Below are 21,731 nucleotides of genomic sequence, written 5' to 3'. Positions count from 1 at the left end.
CCTTTTATTTAGATTTTCTCCGGCCAAAAACAGCAGCACATTCTTTTCCTGTGCATGTGCTTTCTTCTTCACAGGCTGAGCTTACTACATAACAACCCAACACCAACAAGAGTCTTGAAAGAGCTTAAACAAGCTCCCAAATTGTGCATCACTCAAACACGACTCGGCCCATTTGCTCTCTCAGGTTGACGCCTTCCCAGCCTGACAGAAAGACTGTATCGTTTCATATTTTTATGTTACACTACAGACAACTGTCCGGGCACCTGAGGCATTGACAGTGTATCTTCCACAGGCTGAGACAAGCTACCTATAGCCTCCGTCAAGGGACCTGATCGGAGACGGAGACTCCCAGGCACCAGGGGAGTCAGCTCAGCGCTGACCTCAGGACCCCTCAGGGTAGAGCTTCCAACCCCAGACGTCTAAACCAGCTCGCAGGGATCCCATCCACCGGTATACATTTCTGTTAAAGTCAACCTGTTGCATTATATGTAAAGACATGTGTCTTATGCATCAAGGCCGTGAGTTACACCGCTACGTAGACTAACTAATTCAACAGATTTGATTAAAATTCCACCACACCAAAGCATATCAGGGCCATTTGTATCCTGATTGAAAAGTGGATAAGAGAATAAAGTGACAGAAATGAATGCAACTGCAAGGGAACCACAGCGTGATTGCTGTTGGCTTCATATTGTGCCAAAATTGACTGACATTTTCCCAATGCTTCGAGGGGAAGCACTAAAGAGAAATAAATTGGAAATAAATCCATGTCATCATTTAGTAAATTCTCCCTGTATACCATAAACAGTGATTTTCCAAGTATAAACAGCTTAGTCAGTGTTTGGTTTAGATGATCCTGCAACATAAATTTGAAGCGGCAGCACAAACTAAGTCAAATCTGACATCTAAGGACTAAGGAAGAGTTGCCTTCACTAAAGTGTTGCAACACTAATAAATCACTGACTAATACTGCCATATTCTAAATTGATGCTAGTTTGAAAATTGCTCTTGATGCATGCTGTGACATGGTTCTGAGCAGACATGTGTGCTGTATGCTACCTGCATTTGTCAGAAATCAGGACTGAAACATCTGTGGAAAAAACAGGAACACAAACCTTTACTTAAAAACCCTGGATGAGCAACTGTGTGGCTTGATAATGTGAAGCTAAAGTAAGAATGACAAAGAAAGCAGCATCTTTAAGTCTCTATTGAAAATAACTTTTTGCCTCATTATGTATTGAATTTGACATGTTTCTGATTTGTATTTATTCATGTATCAATGCTTTGCCACATGCTTCAGTTTCACTACATTATTTCCGACTGGTCCTGTTGAATTTTTTTGTCTTCTTCTAAAATGGCATAAATGGAGTGCCTTGCTCAATAACACATAATCAGCTTACTCGAGAAGATTTCCTTCCACTTTCACAGTTCTCAAAGACTTACAATATGATGGTTTTGATTTTATCCCAAAACTCAACAATAACGGTGGAAATGTGGACGTCAGTTCAGGTGTGCTGCAGCACTAACTGCCTCAGGTCACCTCTCCAGTGAACTCACGTCGGCTCCTAGCGGTTGGAGCTGGAACTGCAACAAGCTGAGGATAATACTAGAAAATCAATACTGAAACACAGTCAGACGTATTTTGACATGAAAAACACTTTTCTTTAAACAGTCTGAACAATACGGAGGAGTTATTCCATAGTTTATTTAAGAATACAACAAAATAGTAAACATATACAGTATATATATATATACACACACACATATATATATATATATATATATATATATATATATATATATATATATATATATATATATATGTGTATATATATATAGCTGATAGAATGTTTCTTAGGAACATAAATTGCACCAAATGAAATAATGAAAAACATATAAATAACTAATATAAGATGCAGATGTGCATTGTGGGCCACAGTAGCTGCAACATTCTTCTAATATTATCAAGCACTATGCCTGACATCATAATGGCTCTATAATAATATTGATACATTTTTTAAAGGTATTTTTACTTTGCATGCCAGAGAGACACCTGTGGAATATCATAGGAATATAACAATAGTTTGCAGTGTGCTGATGGGAATCTCTGAGATGGAAACGCTTCTGAAGACTGATGGATGGACGCTGTCAGAGGAAACACTGGTCCATTAAAAGTCTGAGAGCAACACACTGAAGTTGGTCCCAAAACGTGTTTTCATCTCTCTCTCTCTCTCTCTCTCTCTCTCTCTCTCTCTCTCTCTCTCTCTCTCTCTCTCTCTCTCTCTCTCTCTCTCTCTGAGCTAAGAGGATAAGCTCGTCCCTTTTTCTCCCCTCACCGTGATTGGACGAGGCCACTTCTTAGGAATGGCATCAAACTATTTAAATAGCACTTTGTCCCCCTCGGCTTAAAAGGGAGTTTTTTAGCGGCCGATACCAGCAAGGACAAGTTCGTAATCAAGAAGAAAAAAAAACTGCGCAAGATTGTATTATTTCCCTTTTTTTGTCGGTGGAACTTTTATATTTTAAAATAAATTCATTCCTGAGGATTATTGCTGGATTTCTAAATAATTTGCAGGATTTTATCACTTCTGCTCTGCTGATTTTGTGAAGCAGGTGAGTGGCAAATATTCTAAGGAATGGGACTATTTCTGCAGCTGCACTGGCATTAATTATTGATTCGTGAACGACTCAATTCATTTATTTATGTTCAACCTCTTGCACACTGACTTTGTCTAACAATCATTTTATAAATAATGATTTTTAGGAGTTTTTTGTGTTGCTGTTATTTGTCACAGGCAGCAGGTTGGTGCTTCACCATGAAGTTGACAGGAATATTTTTGCTATTGATGCTTTGGACCTCCGAGAGTGCGCGAGTCGCAGGTGAGTTTGGCAGAACTAAGTGATTATTAAATTTGAACTTTTCAGAATATGAATTATCTTTTCAGACAGGAAGCTATCATTTATTATTATGATAGTCTGGTGTGATGTTAAAAAAAAAAAGTTCACAGTGTGTTGAAACTGAAAACAACAGACATCCAGACCACTGCCAGACAAAGGCTGACTGCTTATTATTATTCACCCGCAGAGAGTCGAGATGACAATAGCGTGTTTGACTTGTTTGAGCACGTCCAAGTCCCGAAGAAGAACCACGGGGTCACCCTGGTGAAAGGAGACGACCCGTACAGCCCCGCCTACAAGATCCTCAACCCGGACCTGATCCCCCCGGTCTCCGAGAGCGCCTTTCGGGACCTGATCGATTCCATCCACGCCGAGAGGGGATTCCTCCTGCTGCTCAACTTCAAGCAGTTCAAACGGACCAGGGGCAGCCTCCTGACCGTGGAGAAGCGGGACGGCTCCGGACCCGTGTTCGAGATCGTCTCCAACGGCAAGGCGAACACCTTGGACATAGTTTTCTCCACCGAGAATAAGCAGCAGGTGGTTTCCATCGAAGATGTGGATCTGGCTACGGGCCACTGGAAGAATATCACGCTGTTCGTGCAGGAGGACCGGGCGCAGCTGTACGCGGGATGCGAGGAGGTGAACACCGCCGAGCTGGATGCGCCCATCCAGAGCATCCTGACGCTGGAGACCCCAGCCAGCGCGCAGCTCAGGATCGGCAAGGGAGCCGTGAGGGACAGGTTCATGGTGAGAGCACGCGCCAGTGTAGACGGGAGATTTAGTTTTGAATTAAAACTTTTTTTTTATTTTTTTATTTCACCGAGGCATCACGTCTTCTTTTTTTTGATCAAAACGCAATTTGGTCATCCTGTCCGAAAGCGTAAAAACTCAATATGGCAGGGCTTGATGGCTATTTTAATGCGTTAAGATAGATGAAAAATTAATTATTTCCCGATGTTCCGGATGATAGCCTAAACTGAACATCAATACTTGCAGGGGGTCCTACAAAACGTGAGGTTTGTGTTTGGAGCATCACTCGAGGCCGTCCTCCGCAACAAAGGATGCCAAACCTGTAAGTAATCAGACATCCTGTGTGTTTACTCATCCCTCATCTGCTTCATGTACTGCCAAGTCCAAGTCCTTATCAAAGAATTGAGTATGTACTTAATGTGCTTGCTGATTTCTACATACAACCCCTAAATGGGAAGCTGGTTACCACTTATCACACAGGAATGCCACTTTACAAATATCCTCAGGGTACTGTGGTCTCAAAGCCTGGGCTGTGCAGTATTGACTTATTGCTTTTCAAAACGATTTATTGTGGTGTGGGATGTGCAACATTTAATATGCTCCCTCACCAATAAGTCAACCATAACGATGAATGTACAACTATGTGATTTGATTTATTTACTTATCTTCTTTCAGCAACGACTGACTCCATGATTCTGGAGAACCTCAATGGCTCCTCAGCCATCAGAACAGAATACACTGGACACAAGACTAAAGGTACTACTGACATGTGCACTGTTCTACTGGCTCATGCCTGTTGATCAGAGTCCAACCTAGAGACTGACTATACTAGACTAAGAATGATTTTTTATTTAATTTTTTTATTTCATTGCCAATTAATGACCTTCCTCCCTGTGCTTTTGCCCTGGTGAAGACCTGCAGATGGTCTGTGGCTTCTCCTGTGAGGACCTGGTCAGCATGTTTAAGGAGCTGAAGGGCCTCGGTGTGGTGGTCAAGGAGCTGTCCAGTGAACTCCGCCAGATGGTAAGGAGGAAACCCACCAGACCGTCTGGTGGCAGAGCGCAAGAGACCGTCTGCCTTTCAGCTGCCTGTCTGCCTTTGATTGTGTTTGTTAGATGTGTCTTGTCTCTGTGTTACATTCACCTGTACAGTTGTCCAGCAAAATCACTTTAGACACACACTTTATGCAGAAACTTAAAAACGCTAAAACTTTTAACGACATCATTATGCTCCTCTTTTACCTGTTTCTATAAGCACATGAAACAACTCTAAACTCATACTAAGTTTAAAAATATCTTTATTATACAGACAATTAATAGGAAAAGTAGTTTTGGCCAAGGTGACAACTAACTGGGATCCAAATAATCAATATACCATATCTGTGTTTTGTCTGTTTCTCCTACACCTCCCTCCCAGACGGATGAGAACAAGCTGATTAAGAACCGCATCGGCGTCTGCCTCCACAACGGCATTGTGCACAAGAACAGAGACGAGTGGACCGTCGATGACTGCACCGAGTGCACTTGTCAGGTGAGATCTCCAGTGTGTATATTGTCTCTTAAGTACTTAAACACACGTGTGTGTGTGCACTCCATGCTCAGACTTGTTGGTACACGCAGGCACACACACTCATGAAAAGACAACTCACATCGAAGCAGGCGCATGTACACACAAACACACACACACTTACCACAACTCAACGGATCTGGTCAGTAATTAGTAGTGTGAAGGCCTGGCAGAAGGCCAGCAGCCTTTACTGTTGTAATGAGAGGTCTGTTGACAGAAGTTCAACTCGAGTATGGCCTACAGGGACTTGACCAGACTTTAAGTGATGCATTGTAATTAGGAACAAGACCGTGGCTCTGATATTTCGAAAGAACCGTTGAGGTGCAAAACACTTGGCAGGGAGGAGTCCTGCATTTCATCAATACGATTTATTTCCTGATTTCCTCTTCTAAAACACGGGTTGTCCCCATTTCCCCTCTTCTTCCTAGTCAGTGATCGGATCCAGGAGGGAGAACATTAGCATGCATAGTTAGAGGCCGCTGTTATCCCTGAGTAATTCACAGCGCACCCACACAGGTTGTGCTGGCAGGCTGGCTTTACTTGTTTGGGGCTCAGCGCCCAGTCCGGCTCTACAGAGGAACTGACTTCCATTATTAGGACTTTGGCCTCATTCCCACCCTCTCCTGACCCAGTGGGCAGGTGGTTGTCTGCTGGGGTCTCCGTTCTCAGCCAGAATGCTGCTTTTTTTTTTTTTACTGGCATGGTAAATCTGTGTAAACTCAGATGTTGAGCAGAGAGTTTAACAACTTGTTTGCACGGAAGATGACTAAGACAACCAACTCCAAATAAGTGACACAGTTCTGTAGCGGGGATTTAACCCAGCACCTGGACAGAATTTGGATGAAAACGGCAGCAACATTGGAGTGATATCGATATGTTTGAGGACGTGTTTAATCATACATTTGATCTCTGTGCTTGTGCAGAACTCTGCTACTGTGTGCCGCAAGATCTCCTGCCCTCTGATCCCCTGTGCTAATGCTACTGTTCCTGATGGAGAGTGCTGCCCACGCTGTGGAACACGTAAGCATTTCTGTCCAATTCATTGTTAGAATCTGTATAGCTATAAGTACACTGCAATTACGCTTCTGTAAACCTTCACTGTAAGCTCCTGTATAAATGGCCCTTTAAAGCCAGAATGTATATATATATATTTCAGCTAACACGGCCCTATTCACAGAGTGAGACGTTTCTATGACATTTGCCATAGAAACCAAAAAGCCACAAATATTTCCCTCGATGTAAAGGTTTCTATTCAAGAGAAAACATGTTAACTTTAGTGATGATTTAAATGTAATAACATCCGAGTAAGTGAAAGGGTGCGTATGTGTTTGGAACATTGGCGCTTTGTGCCCCGAAATATCTTTGAAATGGCTGTAATTTGCCAAATTGGTTAAAGCGGGATGGAAAATGGTTGGCTGTTTAGTGAAGCCATCTTCTACATGAGGAGAAGTGACATGTTCTTCATACCTATGCAGTCTTGGCTGCAGTGCTTCCCTAAAACCTAAATAAACAGGGGGAGGCTGCATTCATCCAGACCTCAGCCACTTGTTGAAGTCATTACACACGCTGGGCCGTGTTTGCGAAATCTGTTTCCTCTTTAGGAAAACATAAGCCAATGGGGCATCCCTGTGTATGCTGAGGACAGTGGCCCTTTCTGTTTCTCTAGCTTCTCTCGGTATGTTAGTCTCTACCCTCCCTCTCAACAGACGGCCTTCTATCTGTCCAAGTCCCAGCTAAATCCACACTATTAGCCCTCCGCTTTAAGAGCTTTCCCTCCTCATTTAGGCTTGGGGGTGTTTGTGAGGGGGGGTGCTGCCTTGCCGGAATAGCTCTTTTATTGTCTGCCTCTTCCCCTCTCTCTCTCTCTCTCGTACTCTCTCCCTCACCCTCCTGCTCAGCGAGCGACTATGCAGAAGACGGCTGGTCGCCGTGGTCTGAATGGACCCATTGTTCCGTGTCGTGTGGGCGGGGCATCCAGCAGCGCGGGCGCTCTTGCGACCGTATCAATAACAACTGCGAGGGCACCTCTGTGCAGACCCGCGACTGCTACCTCCAGGAGTGCGACAAGCGATGTGAGTCAACACAACATACACTCACCCATCAACCAAAAGCAAATGAGTACGCAGACCATGTCAAGCAGCCATTTTAATCTACAGTATATGTAGTTATCTGTGAGATTACCTAGAGTCATCATCTGTGTGTCATAAAATATGATAGAGTGCCACTGTGGTCCATCGCTTCGCTTCCTGATAACTGACCTCTGACCTTTCACTTGCTGCCTTCAGTCAAGCAGGATGGCAGCTGGAGCCATTGGTCACCCTGGTCATCCTGCTCCGTCAGCTGTGGTGCTGGTGTCATAACCCGTATCCGCCTCTGCAACTCCCCCACCCCTCAGCTTGGAGGCAAGGACTGTGAGGGAGAGGGCCGGCAAACCGAGAAGTGTCAGAAATCTCCGTGCCCCAGTGAGTCTCACCGTCTGATATTCTTGCTTGCATTTGTGTGTTGTACACAGCAAGTATAGAAATCATTCCTGTTTTCCTCTCGCCTCCTTTAGTCAATGGCAATTGGGGACCCTGGTCACCATGGGATACCTGCACTCTCACCTGTGGAACTGGTGTCCAAACTCGTAAACGCTTGTGCAATGACCCCGCTGCAAAATACGGTGGCAAAGAGTGTGTCGGTAATGCCAAAGACACCCAGATGTGCAACAAGAAAGCCTGTCCAATTGGTGAGGCATTTTAATCAATAACAGAGCTTGTAAAATTGAATTTCGTGCTAAATGCTATTTTTTTTTTTTCTGTGCTGTAATTAATTAAATTACTGCTGTTATTTTGGGGGGGAAGTTTTAGTTTTATTTATCGAGTGATGTTTTTCATATACTGAGATCCTCCTTCACAATGAGATCATTACTGGAAAGGGATTTACGTGATTAAAATAAAAGGTTACATCTGCATGACACCTTTGATGTTGCAGATGATGGTTTGATAATGGGCCAACATTGCTGTTTTCAGATGGGTGCCTGTCTAACCCCTGCTTTGCTGGAGCCAAGTGCACCAGTTTCCCTGATGGTTCCTGGAAGTGTGGGAAGTGTCCAGCTGGCTACACTGGCAATGGTATCAAGTGTAAAGATGTTGATGAGGTAAAAACAAACATATTTAATGCCTGTTTCAACATCTACCAAGTCTGTATTATTTAAACGGTTGTTCTTTTTATCCTAAAACAGTGCAAGGAGGTCCCCGATGCTTGCTTTGAGTTCAATGGTGTGCACCGCTGTGAGAACACCGATCCCGGCTACAACTGTCTGCCCTGCCCTCCTCGCTACTCAGGACCCCAACCGTTCGGCAGAGGTGTGGAGCAGGCTGCCGCTAAGAAACAGGCAAGTGCTGTCGTGTCTTTGTGTCAAGCAGCCAATCAGGGAACGGCAAAATGCAAAGGATCTGGCAAAAAGAAATAGGACGTACGATATTATAATAAAATGTTGGCAACAGGAATATCTGCTACAACTACACTTGTGTCTCCAGGGAAGTGCCAGTCTGATCACTGATCATTCAAGCTATGCATCCCTCCTTCCCTCTCCAGGTTTGCACGGCTCGTAATCCCTGCCTCGATGGAAGCCATGACTGCAACAAAAACGCCCGCTGTAACTACCTCGGACACTTTGCCGATCCCATGTACCGCTGCGAGTGCAAGCCAGGCTATGCTGGCAACGGCCATATCTGTGGAGAAGACACCGATCTGGATGGATGGCCCAATGCTGACTTGGTGTGTGTGGAGAACGCCACCTACCACTGCAAAAAGGTAATTCCGTAAAGCAAAGGCACTTCAGAAATTACTCTTAGCAGAGTAAAAGTCATATTACATGTATGATTGTTCTCATCTTTAACTGTCTGACTGTGTTGTTTGTTATTCAGGACAACTGTCCCAACCTCCCCAACTCTGGGCAGGAAGATTACGATAAGGACGGCATTGGAGATGCTTGTGACAATGATGATGACAATGATAGCATTCCTGATGATAGGGTATGTAAAACTCTCCACATATGGCCATAACAGTAGCATGTGCATGTGTCCTGCGATTTTTGCATTAATAATGCTGTCTAATAACGAGACAGGTGGAGAGGGGGAAGGGGAGGGGAGGGGAGGCAGGAAAACAAATGTTTCTTTGAGGCTTTAGCCAAAACCTCGAATTCCAACAGAGAGGTAAAGGAGCTGCACTGTGTGTTTGCTAATTCCAACATTAGATTTGGGACAGAGCCTAAAAATACAGAACCTTTTGATCCTGGATCCCTCCCTCCTTGTAAAAATATATCCACTCAGGCTCAGATGGCAAATGACCAGCTTTGCACCTGAAAAGCTATCCTAAACTCTTTGTCTTGCCCTTTGTCTTTGTGAAACAGGACAACTGTCCATTCGTGTACAACCCCAGGCAGTATGACTACGACCGCGATGACGTGGGTGACCGCTGTGATAACTGCCCCTACAATAGTAACCCAGACCAAACAGACACAGACAATAATGGAGAGGGAGACGCCTGCGCTGTGGACATTGATGGAGATGGTGAGGACTGGAAAGTTTAATAGACCTCTGGAAATCCCCATATTTATATCTGTGCTGAAGTGAGGTCATACTTTTAGTAATATTCTGTATTTACGTAGTGGCTTTTCATATCATACGTTTCCATTAATTCCACAGGCATAATGAATGAAAAGGACAACTGCCCCTATGTGTACAATGTCGACCAGAGAGACACAGATCTGGACGGAGTGGGAGACATGTGCGATAACTGCCCGCTGGAACATAATCCTGATCAGGTGTGTGGACACACACACACACACACACACACACACACACACACACACCACCCTTCCCCATTTCCTTCCACCTCACCCACCAACAATAATCCACATTCATCTCCCTGCCTTTCTCTATAGCTCAGCATATATCTGTCTTTCAATTGAGACAGAGCCTCAGTGATTAGCCCTGTGTAGCTGTCTAAGCTTTATCACGCCATGTAAAGGTGGAGTAAATCCTGTATGCAGCTCAAGGGCACATCAGTTCAATAAGGCGTGGTGGGGGTCTAGGGGTCTTTTCAATGGCCCATTGACGTTAGCTGGCTAATGTGAGAGAAGAGGCCCTAGGCTGGATATTACAGAGGAATGGGCTGGCCCTGGGCTGTGTGCATGCCCTGTCTGCGCACCATGGGCCTGCTCAGTCCACCTGTGCTATGCTACACTGAGAAATAGGAATGCGTTTAACAACGGGACTCAAGAAATGTAAAAAAGAAAAGGACAGGAGAAGGAGGGGTGAGTCTAAAGCTACACTGATGTGGTCTTTAAAGAGTGAAATGAGATTGTGAGTGAATTGCGCGCTGCAATTAAATGCCAAAAAAGACAAGTCCAGACAGGGACACAGCAATGTAACATGCTGCTCCAAAGATTACAAAAACTGCTACAAAAAAAATCCCTCTTAAAAAGTTGTGGCAGCAGAATTAGGATTCTACACAGTGAGCCAGATCCTCTCATCCCACCCTTCATCTCCTTCCTCTTGCATCTATTCTTTCTTAATGCAGCAGGGTGTGTCTAGTACCGCCAAGTAGGGCTAGCATGACTTCGCCCTTCACTACAGAAGCTAGAGGTGCAACAAAGTCTTGAAGAGAGATGTTTGATTTTCAATAGCTAAAACCTGCTGACAGATCTTAGACAAATTGAGCTTGGCAGCTTAACAAGTTGCTGAGTGATTCCAGCCTCAGGAAAGTCCATAATGAAAGCAGGAGAGGAGAGATGACAGAACAAAGGTAGCAGGAAACACTGTAGTGAATGAAAATAAACAAAGTGGAACGTAATCGCCCGTGTTAGCATTGCTAAGACTTCATTGTATTCTTAATCCATACAGGTCATAAGTCTGACATCAAAGCATTGTATCATTGCAGGTGGATTCAGATGATGACCGCGTGGGAGACAAGTGTGACAGCAACCAGGACATCGACGAAGACGGACACCAGAACAACCTGGACAACTGTCCGTACATCCCTAATGCCAACCAGGCTGACCATGACAAGGATGGCAAGGGAGACGCCTGTGACCACGATGACGACAATGACGGTATCCCTGACGACAAGGACAACTGCAGACTGGCCTTCAACCCTGACCAGCTGGACGCTGATGGTGAGCAAAATGGGCCATGTTTCAGCCCTAAAGGATGGTATCTAGAGATATTTAAAAAACCTTAGTTACCAATTAATAATGAATATGTGATGCATATTTTTCAGGTGATGGTCGTGGAGATGCTTGCAAAGATGACTTTGACCAAGACAACGTTCCTGACATATACGACGTGTGCCCAGAGAACTTCGACATTAGTGAGACGGACTTCCGCAAGTTCCAGATGGTTCCTCTTGACCCTAAAGGCACCTCACAGATTGATCCTAACTGGGTCGTCCGCCATCAGGGCAAAGAGCTGGTACAGACTGTCAACTGCGACCCTGGCATCGCTGTTGGTAAGTAAAAAGAATATGCTGTGATATCTTATGTACAAAATGGACCCAATTTCACCTAAAGAGCATACATTCACTGTGCATTGAAAATCCGGCCTCTAACATGCATTTTTCATTCAGGTTACCACGAGTTCAATTCAGTGGACTTCAGTGGGACTTTCTTCATCAACACAGAGAGGGATGATGATTACGCCGGCTTTGTGTTCGGCTACCAGTCCAGTTCCAGGTTCTACGTGGTGATGTGGAAGCAGATTACGCAGACATACTGGTCGAACAAACCCACCAAGGCCCAGGGCTACTCAGGCTTGTCCATTAAAATGGTTAACTCCACCACTGGCCCAGGAGAGCACCTCAGGAACGCCCTCTGGCACACAGGAAATACCCCAGGACAGGTAAGACATTTGGTGGACTTTTGGAGGTTATACGCCTCAATGGATCATTTTAATATAGGGACGTTTGGAAAAGATGAACCCATGGCTGTTTATTTTCCTCATGCTTTAGGTCCGCACTCTCTGGCATGACCCTAAGAACGTTGGATGGAAAGACTTCACCGCCTACAGATGGCATCTGATCCACAGACCGAGAACAGGACTCATTAGGTGAGCAGAGGATATTAGTTAGACCACATATAAGTTTACTCTTCACGTGGGTTGGACATCGTCATCCCAAGCTTTGGATCTCACCAAATTTCATTTTTCCTTCATTTCTACAGAGTTGTGATGTACGAGGGCAAGAAGATCATGGCAGATTCTGGTAACATCTATGACAAGACATATGCGGGCGGCAGGCTAGGTCTTTTTGTCTTCTCACAAGAGATGGTATACTTCTCAGACCTCAAGTATGAATGCAGAGGTAAGGATTTATGTAAATTTACTTCCCCGGAAAACATTTGATGATCTTTTCCTAAAATTGAGGCCATGTCCAACATTTTTGATTGTCTCTCCTTCTTTTAACAGATGTTTAAATGCACGGCGCAGGAAGCTCTGAGGAATGCACCTTTTTTGTACAAAGTATGAACTTACGTATTCTGATGCAAAGTCCAGGGACCGATTTATCTCCGCAACTCTTTTTCCTGCGACGCGCACACTCGGACGGGGCGAAGGGCATGTGGTCCGCCTCAGGGTCACTTGAAGCTGGTTTGGGCAGAGCACCAACCGGTTGATTGCCAGTTGAGGATCAGAGAGCCCTTTCTCCTTCACCCTTAGCATCTACGAGAGCAGGCAGAGCTGGGGGAAACGAAAACAAGCCGTCTAGCTTTGCCAGTAGGACACAAACACCTTTCTATTCCAGCTCTGCCCGCTTTCTTGCTCTCTGGAAGACCTCATTCATCTCTGTGCGGGAACGGCTCCCCATAGACAACTATGCACTTCCAAGCCTTTACATCTCTCTCTCTCTCTCTCTCTCTCTCTCTCTCTCTCTCTCTCTCTCTCTCTCTCTCTCTGTCTCTCTGTCTCACCTCTTCAGCCTGTGTGCCTCTCTACCTTACCTTCGGGATGGACATCCCAAAGAAAAAAAAACTGATGATATATTCCCTTTGCTTTACCAGATCTGCCACGATGTAGATTCTGAATGACACAACTTTTGAGGACACAGAGGATGAAGACAGCAATACAATTTTTTAGGGCTTAAGGACACTGTTGGGAGTAGAAATAGTTAGAAACATGGGCAACATTATGTTATGGATGTTTGTGGTCATGCATGTACTGTATGTGGAAGACTGGAACATAAAAAGTGCTTTCACCCATCTACCTAAGAATCTCTGTAGAGAAGAGAGACAAAATAAAACTTAGGTCAGCTACCTTTTTAAATTACAAGTATCATAGGCTTTGTTGATGCTGGCGCCTTGTTAACTAAACAACTCTCAGGGTGAGTGGTAAGTAACGAGCTTCCCATATCAAACCAGTAAGAAAAATAATGATGTTTTACAGAAAATTGCTGAAGCCAGTGTTCCCTTCAAAATACTCCCCATCTTACATCAAAACCTTGGTCATCGAAGAGCTGTACCTCCCTCAGTTTCTGAGGATTTCCATTTGAAATTATGTAAATACACGTAATTTATTGACTCTTGCCTACAATGTAGGCAGCAAAAGAAATTTGAATGCTTTAAAAAAGTGAAGAAGAAAGAAATCCATCCAATATCACAGTGAAAACTGATCCAAAATCAGGTACATCCAGGTGGAAGTGTCTATCATCTACCGCTGTACAAAGTAAATTAGGCATTCTTCAGACAGGGCTAATGAGCATGAAGTGTATGTGACTTGTGTGCGTTTTCTTCAGAGAGAGATGAAAAACAAAGGAAATCTTTGATGTACAAATATTACCTCATAGCTGTTATATAATTTGATTTAAAAAAAAAACACAACCAAGTACTTTTTCATATTCCTTTAAAAAGATGGACATCTTAGTGCCACTGTAGCATGAGCTGTAAATACTATGACATTTCATTCCTAAAAACACAACAAGCTTCCAATCCCGCGATCTACCCCAGTAAAAAGAACAGTAAAATGGGAGATTTCTTATTTTTCTAAATCAGTTTTGCTCTATCATGTATGTCCAGTGCTGTTTTTAGCAGATAAATTATTGTCTTCGCTGTTTGTGAGAGGTTGATTTGTGTGTGTGCGTGCGTGTGTGTAGATAAATGCTATTTAAATAATTTATCAGGATCTGTTGCCTTACCAAAGGCCACACGTCCATCTGTATAAACGGTTTGCACACTGACGTGAGGATGTTCTGTTCTTTATTGTTTTTACCTTCTTTGTTATTGTATATCAATGTTACCATTATTTTTGTACAATTAGTTTTGCTTGTCTGTAAACATTTCCTTAGTTGTACAAAGCAAAAAAAGCTGTTTTTATTCATAGCGATTATTTTGTTACATACTTCAAGACAATAAATAGTTGTTAAAATTCTCAAGCATCTCTCACTTTTGTTTGTCTAATGGAAGCTATCTTATCATGTTTCACCCAGTATCAAGGCCATAGTTGATTGTCAAGAATCTGTTTAGATGATGTGGAGATACAAACGTGATTTACACTAAACACAAAATGGTGGATGACTCAGACCAGATTTACTACCAACCACAGCTCATCATGTCGACAACCGGCTTTGATTAGGTCTACTGTAGCCCCGCTGCTCAACACTTGAACATGATCAAAGTCCAAATGACCGCCCAGTCCCCCCCCCCCAAGGCAACAAACAGTGTTGTACTTTCAGGCCTCTCTCCCTTCAGAGAGGCACACATCGCCTCTCTGTGATGAAGGCCACATAAGGAATGTGACACAGACGTCTGCTCCTCAGCTTGATCTGCCTGACCTCTCTGTGATCTGCACTGACCTCTGCAGAAGCTTATAGAACACAGAGAGCAAATATTAGACCGACACAAACCTTGACATTGGCCGACTGGCTTCGGGACACGGAGGCTAAAAAGAATATCAAAACAATTTCCTGTAAATGCTGATCTGTAACATTTTGTGTTTCTTTTCTATTTGGCTGAGGCCTTATCGTGGTCACCTGACTGTTGATTCGGATGATCACTGGTAGAGGTCTTCATATGCCCAAAGGTTAAGAAAACAAATCAAAAGTTGTGGAAAACCTTCCTAATTTTGATGTGCATACAGTAAATACATATTCAAAAAAAGAAACAGAGGGGCAGTCAGACCTGATCCAAACAAACCAATCAAAACAGTCTGATGTGCCACCAATTAACAAACAGCAGAATCCCAAAGAGTAAAAGAGAGTATTTACTTTACAGTTAACACTTTCTCTCTTTTATCAAAAAATATTATTCTATACTGCGATGCTTAGCACAAGTTATATATCACATGAACCCATGGCAATACAACCACACTTGCCAACCTTCTCAATTGTCCCGGAAGACTTGCATCTTTTTTAACTTTTCAACAACATATTTCTGACACTGCGGAGTGTGTTCAAGTCCTACTGTTTCCACCACATCAACAACACAGTGGTGATTTCTACATAGACTCTCTGTTGATGTTTGAGTGTCTGTGACGTTCGTTGTCTGTTAAGCCGTGGTTAGGCATCTCTGCTCGTGCATAAAACACAAACATTTATTCTCAAAAAGAAAAGTCAAGTCAATTTTTAAGTTGTTCTTTAATAAGTTGCAGCCCGGCTTGAGTCATTATGGATTATTACATTGTGGCAAGACCCGACATCTTCATACCAGCTGAAGTTCTCACACGTCTCTGCCAGCTGTCTACAAACACCCACATGTTTACTCTCAGACCCCATTTAGGCTGCATGTCAGGATGTGTTGACTCATGGAGAATCCCCACTACTTTAAAGAAAACCCACTTGGTACACACAGGCACAGGCCTCTGTTAATGTCAGATTTTATATAAATGTTACTATGTCTTGCTTGTATTTTGGGAAATAAAATACTGATTATGAAATGACTAATTGACTAAAGAAATCTTAGTCGACTAAGAACAAAAACGACCCATTGATCAACTTACCGACTAAGAGGGGTCAGCCCTACGTTAACTGATCGTAGGGCTGCAAGTAGCGATTGTTATTATTATTAGCCAATTCATTTCTTTATTGAGCCGTCCTATTGTCAATATTAGTAAAATTTCAGAAAGTGGTGTAACAACTATCATCATTTCCCCACAGCCTTAGGTGACATACTCAGACAATGGTACAACTCACAATCCAAAAATGTTTTGTTTACAACCACACACCTCAAAGAAACGCAGCACATTCTCACATTTGAGCTGCTGAAGTCAGCAAATGTTTGGCATTTTTGCTTGAAAAATTATTGAAAGGATGATTATCAAAACATTAATCGATTAATAGGTTTACAGATTCAATTCTAAATCGAGTTCACAATTTCTGTCTTAGAGACAGTGATGGACAATTTTTCTGGTATTACTCATGTAGCTTTATCCTGATTAGATTTAGCCTTGAGGCTGTAAGACATCTTGATGGTGAATATTTTTGAGAATCACTGTGTGTACTCTTGCCCACTTTTTTCCCAGCAAGACCAGGTCTTCAAACTGGCAGGCTTCAAGTCACAAGTTGCTACCATGATTACTCGCCACACACACTCCTCGAATAATGACAGGCCAAGGCTGAAAACCACCCACTCAATTACCTCCAGCTCCTATAATGTGTCTGCAAAAAGCACCTTTTGCTGTTAAAGGATATAGACATTAGCCTTGAAGTGTAGTGACTAATGCAAAGTGCTGATGACGGGAACAAAGGCCATCCACCCCGGAGTTACAGCGGCTTTATTTAACTCCTGTAATCCACCCAGGGAAGCGGAGAGACTGCGCTCCAATTGGCCTCAAACTTCAAACCTGAAACGCTAGATTTGATCCGGCCGCCCTCCTCCTCTGGTCTGTCTTCAACAGCTTTGTGCTCCATGCTGCTGTGTGCTGAGGTGTTGAAGTGTTATGTTAAGATGGAGGACCCCCCACTGAATAATGCGGCATTTGCCCTCCATGCACGTCTGTAAGCACAGCAGCTGTAGGACACCACCTGTACATACAGTACTTGAGACTCAAATAAGAATAGAATAACATTTTGTACAACAATATTGCCGTGGTGAAAATGAATCTGGAATGTGGTTTAGTCAGGGCATTTTCTTTGTATTATAGTATTAGTTGGGTGTGTAGGGAGGGCTCAAAAATAAAACCTCAGTGAGACCCACACTTTCTACAAAAAGAAACAGCTGCAGGCTCCGGAATTGTTAAAGTCATTACTTTAATGACTCCAGCTGTTATGTAACGTTTTGAGTCATCAGTGCTTCCAGGTTGTGAACACACTCAGCTTTGCTTTTACTTGAGATATCTGCATATCGGAGGCTCCAAAGGGCTAACGCTTCCATATGTAGGGTGGTTTCTATGCAGTTGGTAGTTTAGTTCAGTGGTTTCCATCCTACAGTTCACTACAGGACACTCTTACGAATCACAAGATAAATCTGAGGGCTCATAAGATAATTAATGAGAAAAGAAAGAAAGACTAAACTAATTTCTCAACTTTCTTTGAGAGGCGACAAGGCAAAAAGGTTGGGAAACACTTGTTTAATCTTAACTCGTGAAGTAAAAAGTACAATAGTTCAGCAGTTCACTTATTAGCAAAATTGTTATCAATTAACTTTCACTAAAAAAGATGAATTGGCAAGTGCTTCCACATTACATCATCAACATCAATACTTTAACTCCCCCCCTCCTCCATATACAATAATGGCATTAGTGAAAAAAGTTATTTTGATTATGTCAGGCTCAGTGACATAACGGTAATAAATCATGTCAACACTTTGGCTACTTTTCTACTATTCCATACTGTAAGCCCTCATCATAATAATTCCGCATAGAGAACAATATCTTCCTTGTGATTGTTGGCAGTCGCGATGGGATTCCTGACTAGGCTGTGCTATGACCTGGCGGAACTGGACCTTTATCCCCTTTGCATAGCGATACAGGTAAAAACATTTTAAGGATGTCATAAATCTTTGCTCTCTTGAGTCCAATAAATGGACAGGTTATGAAAAACAAGTTCACAACTTAAAAACAATCAGGTGAAAGTGTGTTGATAATTTCAATGAGTCTGGTATGAGTACCATGCATTCAAATCACCAACATTTCTTTGTAGGCTTTGACCGAGACGTGCCATACATGTTTGCTCGCCTCTTGAACCCTGTCCCATCTGCTCGGTGTGTTGTTTTTGTGCATTGCTACTGTCTTTCCTCCGTCTTCTTCTGGACACAAGTGAGGCAGAGCAAGTGTTTGATTAGTCAAAGATGAACGTTCCAAAACAACCTAAAGACGACCATGTTTGCAACACCGGGTGAATTCCATTATTGATGAAATTCATTCTTGTTCCCTATTTTATTGCTTTGAGCAAAAGTCCAAATGCCTGCTTTTATTCTGCAGTGCGGAAATACCAAGCACATGCTCTCCTCAACTTTAATATACAAGTCTCCCACTAACAATGAGATCACATCTATTTTTTTCCAATGAAGGATCAGAATGTAGCCCAGCTTTCATCATCTCTGTGCTCGATCTTTTTCTTTCCTTAACTCATTATTTGAAATAAGGGACCTTAAAATCTAACCCAACTTTGCTTTTTTCTCAAAAGTTTTCCAAGTTTCCAACAGTCAGGTATGTTTTGACCTTATTTTGACATGTTTTGTCAGACGCAGTGAAATAAAAATATATATTTTTAAAGTTTGAATCCTGTGTCCCTTTCAGTTATCTCTATGTGCAAAAAAAATATGTAAATTCAGGCATTTAAAATAGTCCTAAATATTAACAACAAAAATTGTAACCGATAACTTCTACGGAGAATATGTTTAAGAATAAAGAGTCTCTAAGATAAAACTCTAACGAGTATTTTTGTCACCAGCCGACTCATCAAAATGGAAATGATATGATAAAACAGCTGTGTGTCTAATTTGTTGCAGTAAGTACCAAGTTTTGCCAATGCACCTTTCCTTACTGATCTCATGTAATCCTCTAAGTATGAAGGTAATGTCCTATGCAGACAACAGCAGTAAAGTAAGACCCCAGACAATGTTGGTGTGCTATTCATTAACCGAACTGGCAGCAGATGAGAGAGGATAAGGAGACTGAAGGAAGAAGCGATGGCTTTTAATTTCCTGAGGGGAGAACGCCCTGCTGCTGCTCTACAGCTTCTGTTTATCCAATGGCCTGTAATTCCTTCTGGCCTCGGCCTTGTGTCAAGTTACAGACTCGGCTTCAAACACACAGCATCAGTGCCACAGCAAAGACCGTGTGTGCCCAACTGCCCATACAGTGTACCTCCGCTATCTGTACCAGCGTGACTGCACATTAACGTCACTGTACAACCACAGGCTCTAATGACCGTAACCTCCAAAGGACCAGCTGTGCAGGTTAAACAGCACTCCAAAATTACAAGTCAATACAATAACAGTCCATCAGATTCAAATAATTATACAGCACACCCATGGCCATGGCCACCAACAAATATGTGTAAAGATAACGTCCAAAAGAATCTGATTGGCCCAACATAATGTTTTTCTTTTTTCTGACACCAGTTGTTGCTTTTTCTACCGCTTCGGTCCAGTCTGAAATATCTCGACAACTATTGGAATTTGATATTCATGGTCTTCAGACAATGACCATTACTGACTTTGGTGTTCAACACTTTTCCTCCAGGGTCGCCAGACGGTTGACATTTTTGTTTTTTACTGAAATGTCTCAACAACTACTGGATGGATTGCCATGAAATTTTGCATTGACTGCTTAAAGATGAATTGTAATAATATTGATGGTCCCTTCATTTTTCATCTGGCGCCTATTCTAATGAATAAACATCCCTGGTATTTATCATATGGTCAAAGTTTAATATTGATGGATGATAAATACTTCATCATTTATGTCAAAACATCTGTAAAACTAACATTTAAATCATCCTCAGCTGATGTGTCTGTATTGTGTTTAGTGCTCAATAGCAAATGCTAGCATGCTAATATGTCACACAACAATGGTGAACATGGTAAACATTATACCCTAATAAATTCCACATGTTAGCTTAAAGCACTACTGTGCATAAGTCTTTAACTCTAAACCACAGTTATTGACATTACAATGTTAATATTGGCATTGGACACTGAGACATCCTGTACAAAACCGAAAGTTACTCAAGGTATGTGGCATGAGCTCTAGAGTTGGCTTTAGGACACGCTGTGCCCTGAAAATGGACATGATGTCTTCTGTTTGGACACTCACAACAATGAACAGCGATCCAGAGGAAGTCGAGTATTCTGTGGTGTTGACCACAAATCGGCCGCCCCCACTCTCCACACAGAGGCGTGACATATTAGAGATAGCTGTGGCAGACAGATTTCAACACAGACACTAAACCTCCCTATATGCCGGCATTGCGTGAGAGACAGAGATGTAAACAGTCGAGATAGAGACACCTGTGTTTCGTTTATGTGTCGCTGCGAGGATGAAGTCTGATTCCAGTTGAGACTTATGTAAAGTGACACATGTTATGATGGTCCAATTTGGCTGAAGCTCACTGGCTTACATGAGTGGATAATGAAAGTCAGGAATAACCCAGTAACCCACTGTGGTTGCAGTTATTTATGCCATTTTCATTGCGTTTAGGTGCTTGTTTTTTTCAGCCTCCAGGCTTTATAAAGTAACAAGAAACTCATCTCTTTGTAATTTTTCTCTATTTTACCTTTGACGTTGAACTAATGGAGGTTTAGCCCCGCAGACCTGTGCAGGAAAATGAATGTATTTACCCGATGTCATACAATCACAATCAGCTCTGCTACGTATGCGCATTACACAACATGAGGAGGGCACCAAGAGCCAGAGGGGGCACCAAAACAGTTTGGCTATATGGTAACGCTGGCTGCAGGGACAATTTCGGAAAGAATGGCCCCAGAAAGGCAACTGGAGTCCGCGGCAGTGAAGAGCAAAAAGTAGAAACTGTGGGATGACTCTTGCGCATCGCTTGTGTTTAAATATGTCAATTCTTTCAGACATATAGGTTAATGGCCATCGGGCAGTAGTAAAAACCTGGTCACCTGTTGTCTGCTGCGTACGTAGGTTGTCAATTGTACATAGGCACTATAAATATATATATACATATAGATATTTATTTATTTTATTTAGTTACTGCCTGCCCTTGGGCTTCAGCTCCCTCCTGGAGCCCTGCTCCTGGGCGCATTTCTGGAAGTTTTCCGGGCATGTCCAACCAGTAGGGAACCCCAGGGTAGATCCAGAACACACTGGAGAGATCACATATCCAATTTGGCTTGGGAGGGCCTCGGGATCCCCCAGGAGGAGCTGGAAAACGTTGTCTAGATGTCTGGACTACCTTGCTTAGCCTGCTGCTACTGCAACCATCCAGCCATCCATCCATCATCTGTAACTGCTTATCCTATTTAGTGTCGCGGGGGCTGGAGCTGATCCCAGCTGACATTGGGCGACATGTGGACAGGTTGCCAGGGTATCTCAGGGCTGACGCATAGAGACGGACAATCATTCACCCTCACATTCAGA

The 21,731-nt window shown here is 42.9% G+C and overlaps 1 protein-coding gene across 1 annotated transcript; it reads left to right on the top strand.

Moving 5' to 3' along the window:
• The first annotated feature begins 2,413 nt into the window (after positions 1–2,413).
• On the top strand, positions 2,414–14,619 carry thbs1b (thrombospondin 1b). Its single transcript, XM_068708413.1, has 23 exons — positions 2,414–2,613; positions 2,796–2,880; positions 3,086–3,645; positions 3,895–3,970; positions 4,324–4,404; positions 4,562–4,671; positions 5,065–5,178; positions 6,138–6,234; positions 7,113–7,286; positions 7,500–7,676; positions 7,769–7,942; positions 8,226–8,353; positions 8,438–8,590; positions 8,794–9,012; positions 9,126–9,233; positions 9,611–9,770; positions 9,906–10,024; positions 11,143–11,377; positions 11,482–11,709; positions 11,827–12,098; positions 12,208–12,305; positions 12,419–12,558; positions 12,663–14,619. The coding sequence occupies exons 2-23, from the start codon at positions 2,817–2,819 to the stop codon at positions 12,668–12,670; spliced, it is 3,495 nt and encodes a 1,164-aa protein (XP_068564514.1). The 5' UTR covers positions 2,414–2,613; positions 2,796–2,816; the 3' UTR covers positions 12,671–14,619.
• Positions 14,620–21,731: the final 7,112 nt, after the last annotated feature.

This window comes from Cebidichthys violaceus, unplaced genomic scaffold, assembly GCF_023349555.1.
Source record: "Cebidichthys violaceus isolate CVI_PGR_0920_01 unplaced genomic scaffold, fCebVio1.0.p SCAF_14, whole genome shotgun sequence".
Taxonomy (NCBI): domain Eukaryota; kingdom Metazoa; phylum Chordata; class Actinopteri; order Perciformes; family Stichaeidae; genus Cebidichthys; species Cebidichthys violaceus.
This window is presented reverse-complemented; position numbering and strand designations above follow the sequence as displayed.

Coding starts and splice junctions, on each gene's coding strand:
- thbs1b (XM_068708413.1), top strand. CDS start 2,817: ATGAAGTTGACAGGAATATTTTTGCTATTGATGCTTTGGACCTCCGAG. Junction 3,971..4,323: donor CAACAAAGGATGCCAAACCT/GTAAGTAATCAG, acceptor ATCTTCTTTCAG/CAACGACTGACTCCATGATT. Junction 4,672..5,064: donor CCAGTGAACTCCGCCAGATG/GTAAGGAGGAAA, acceptor CCTCCCTCCCAG/ACGGATGAGAACAAGCTGAT.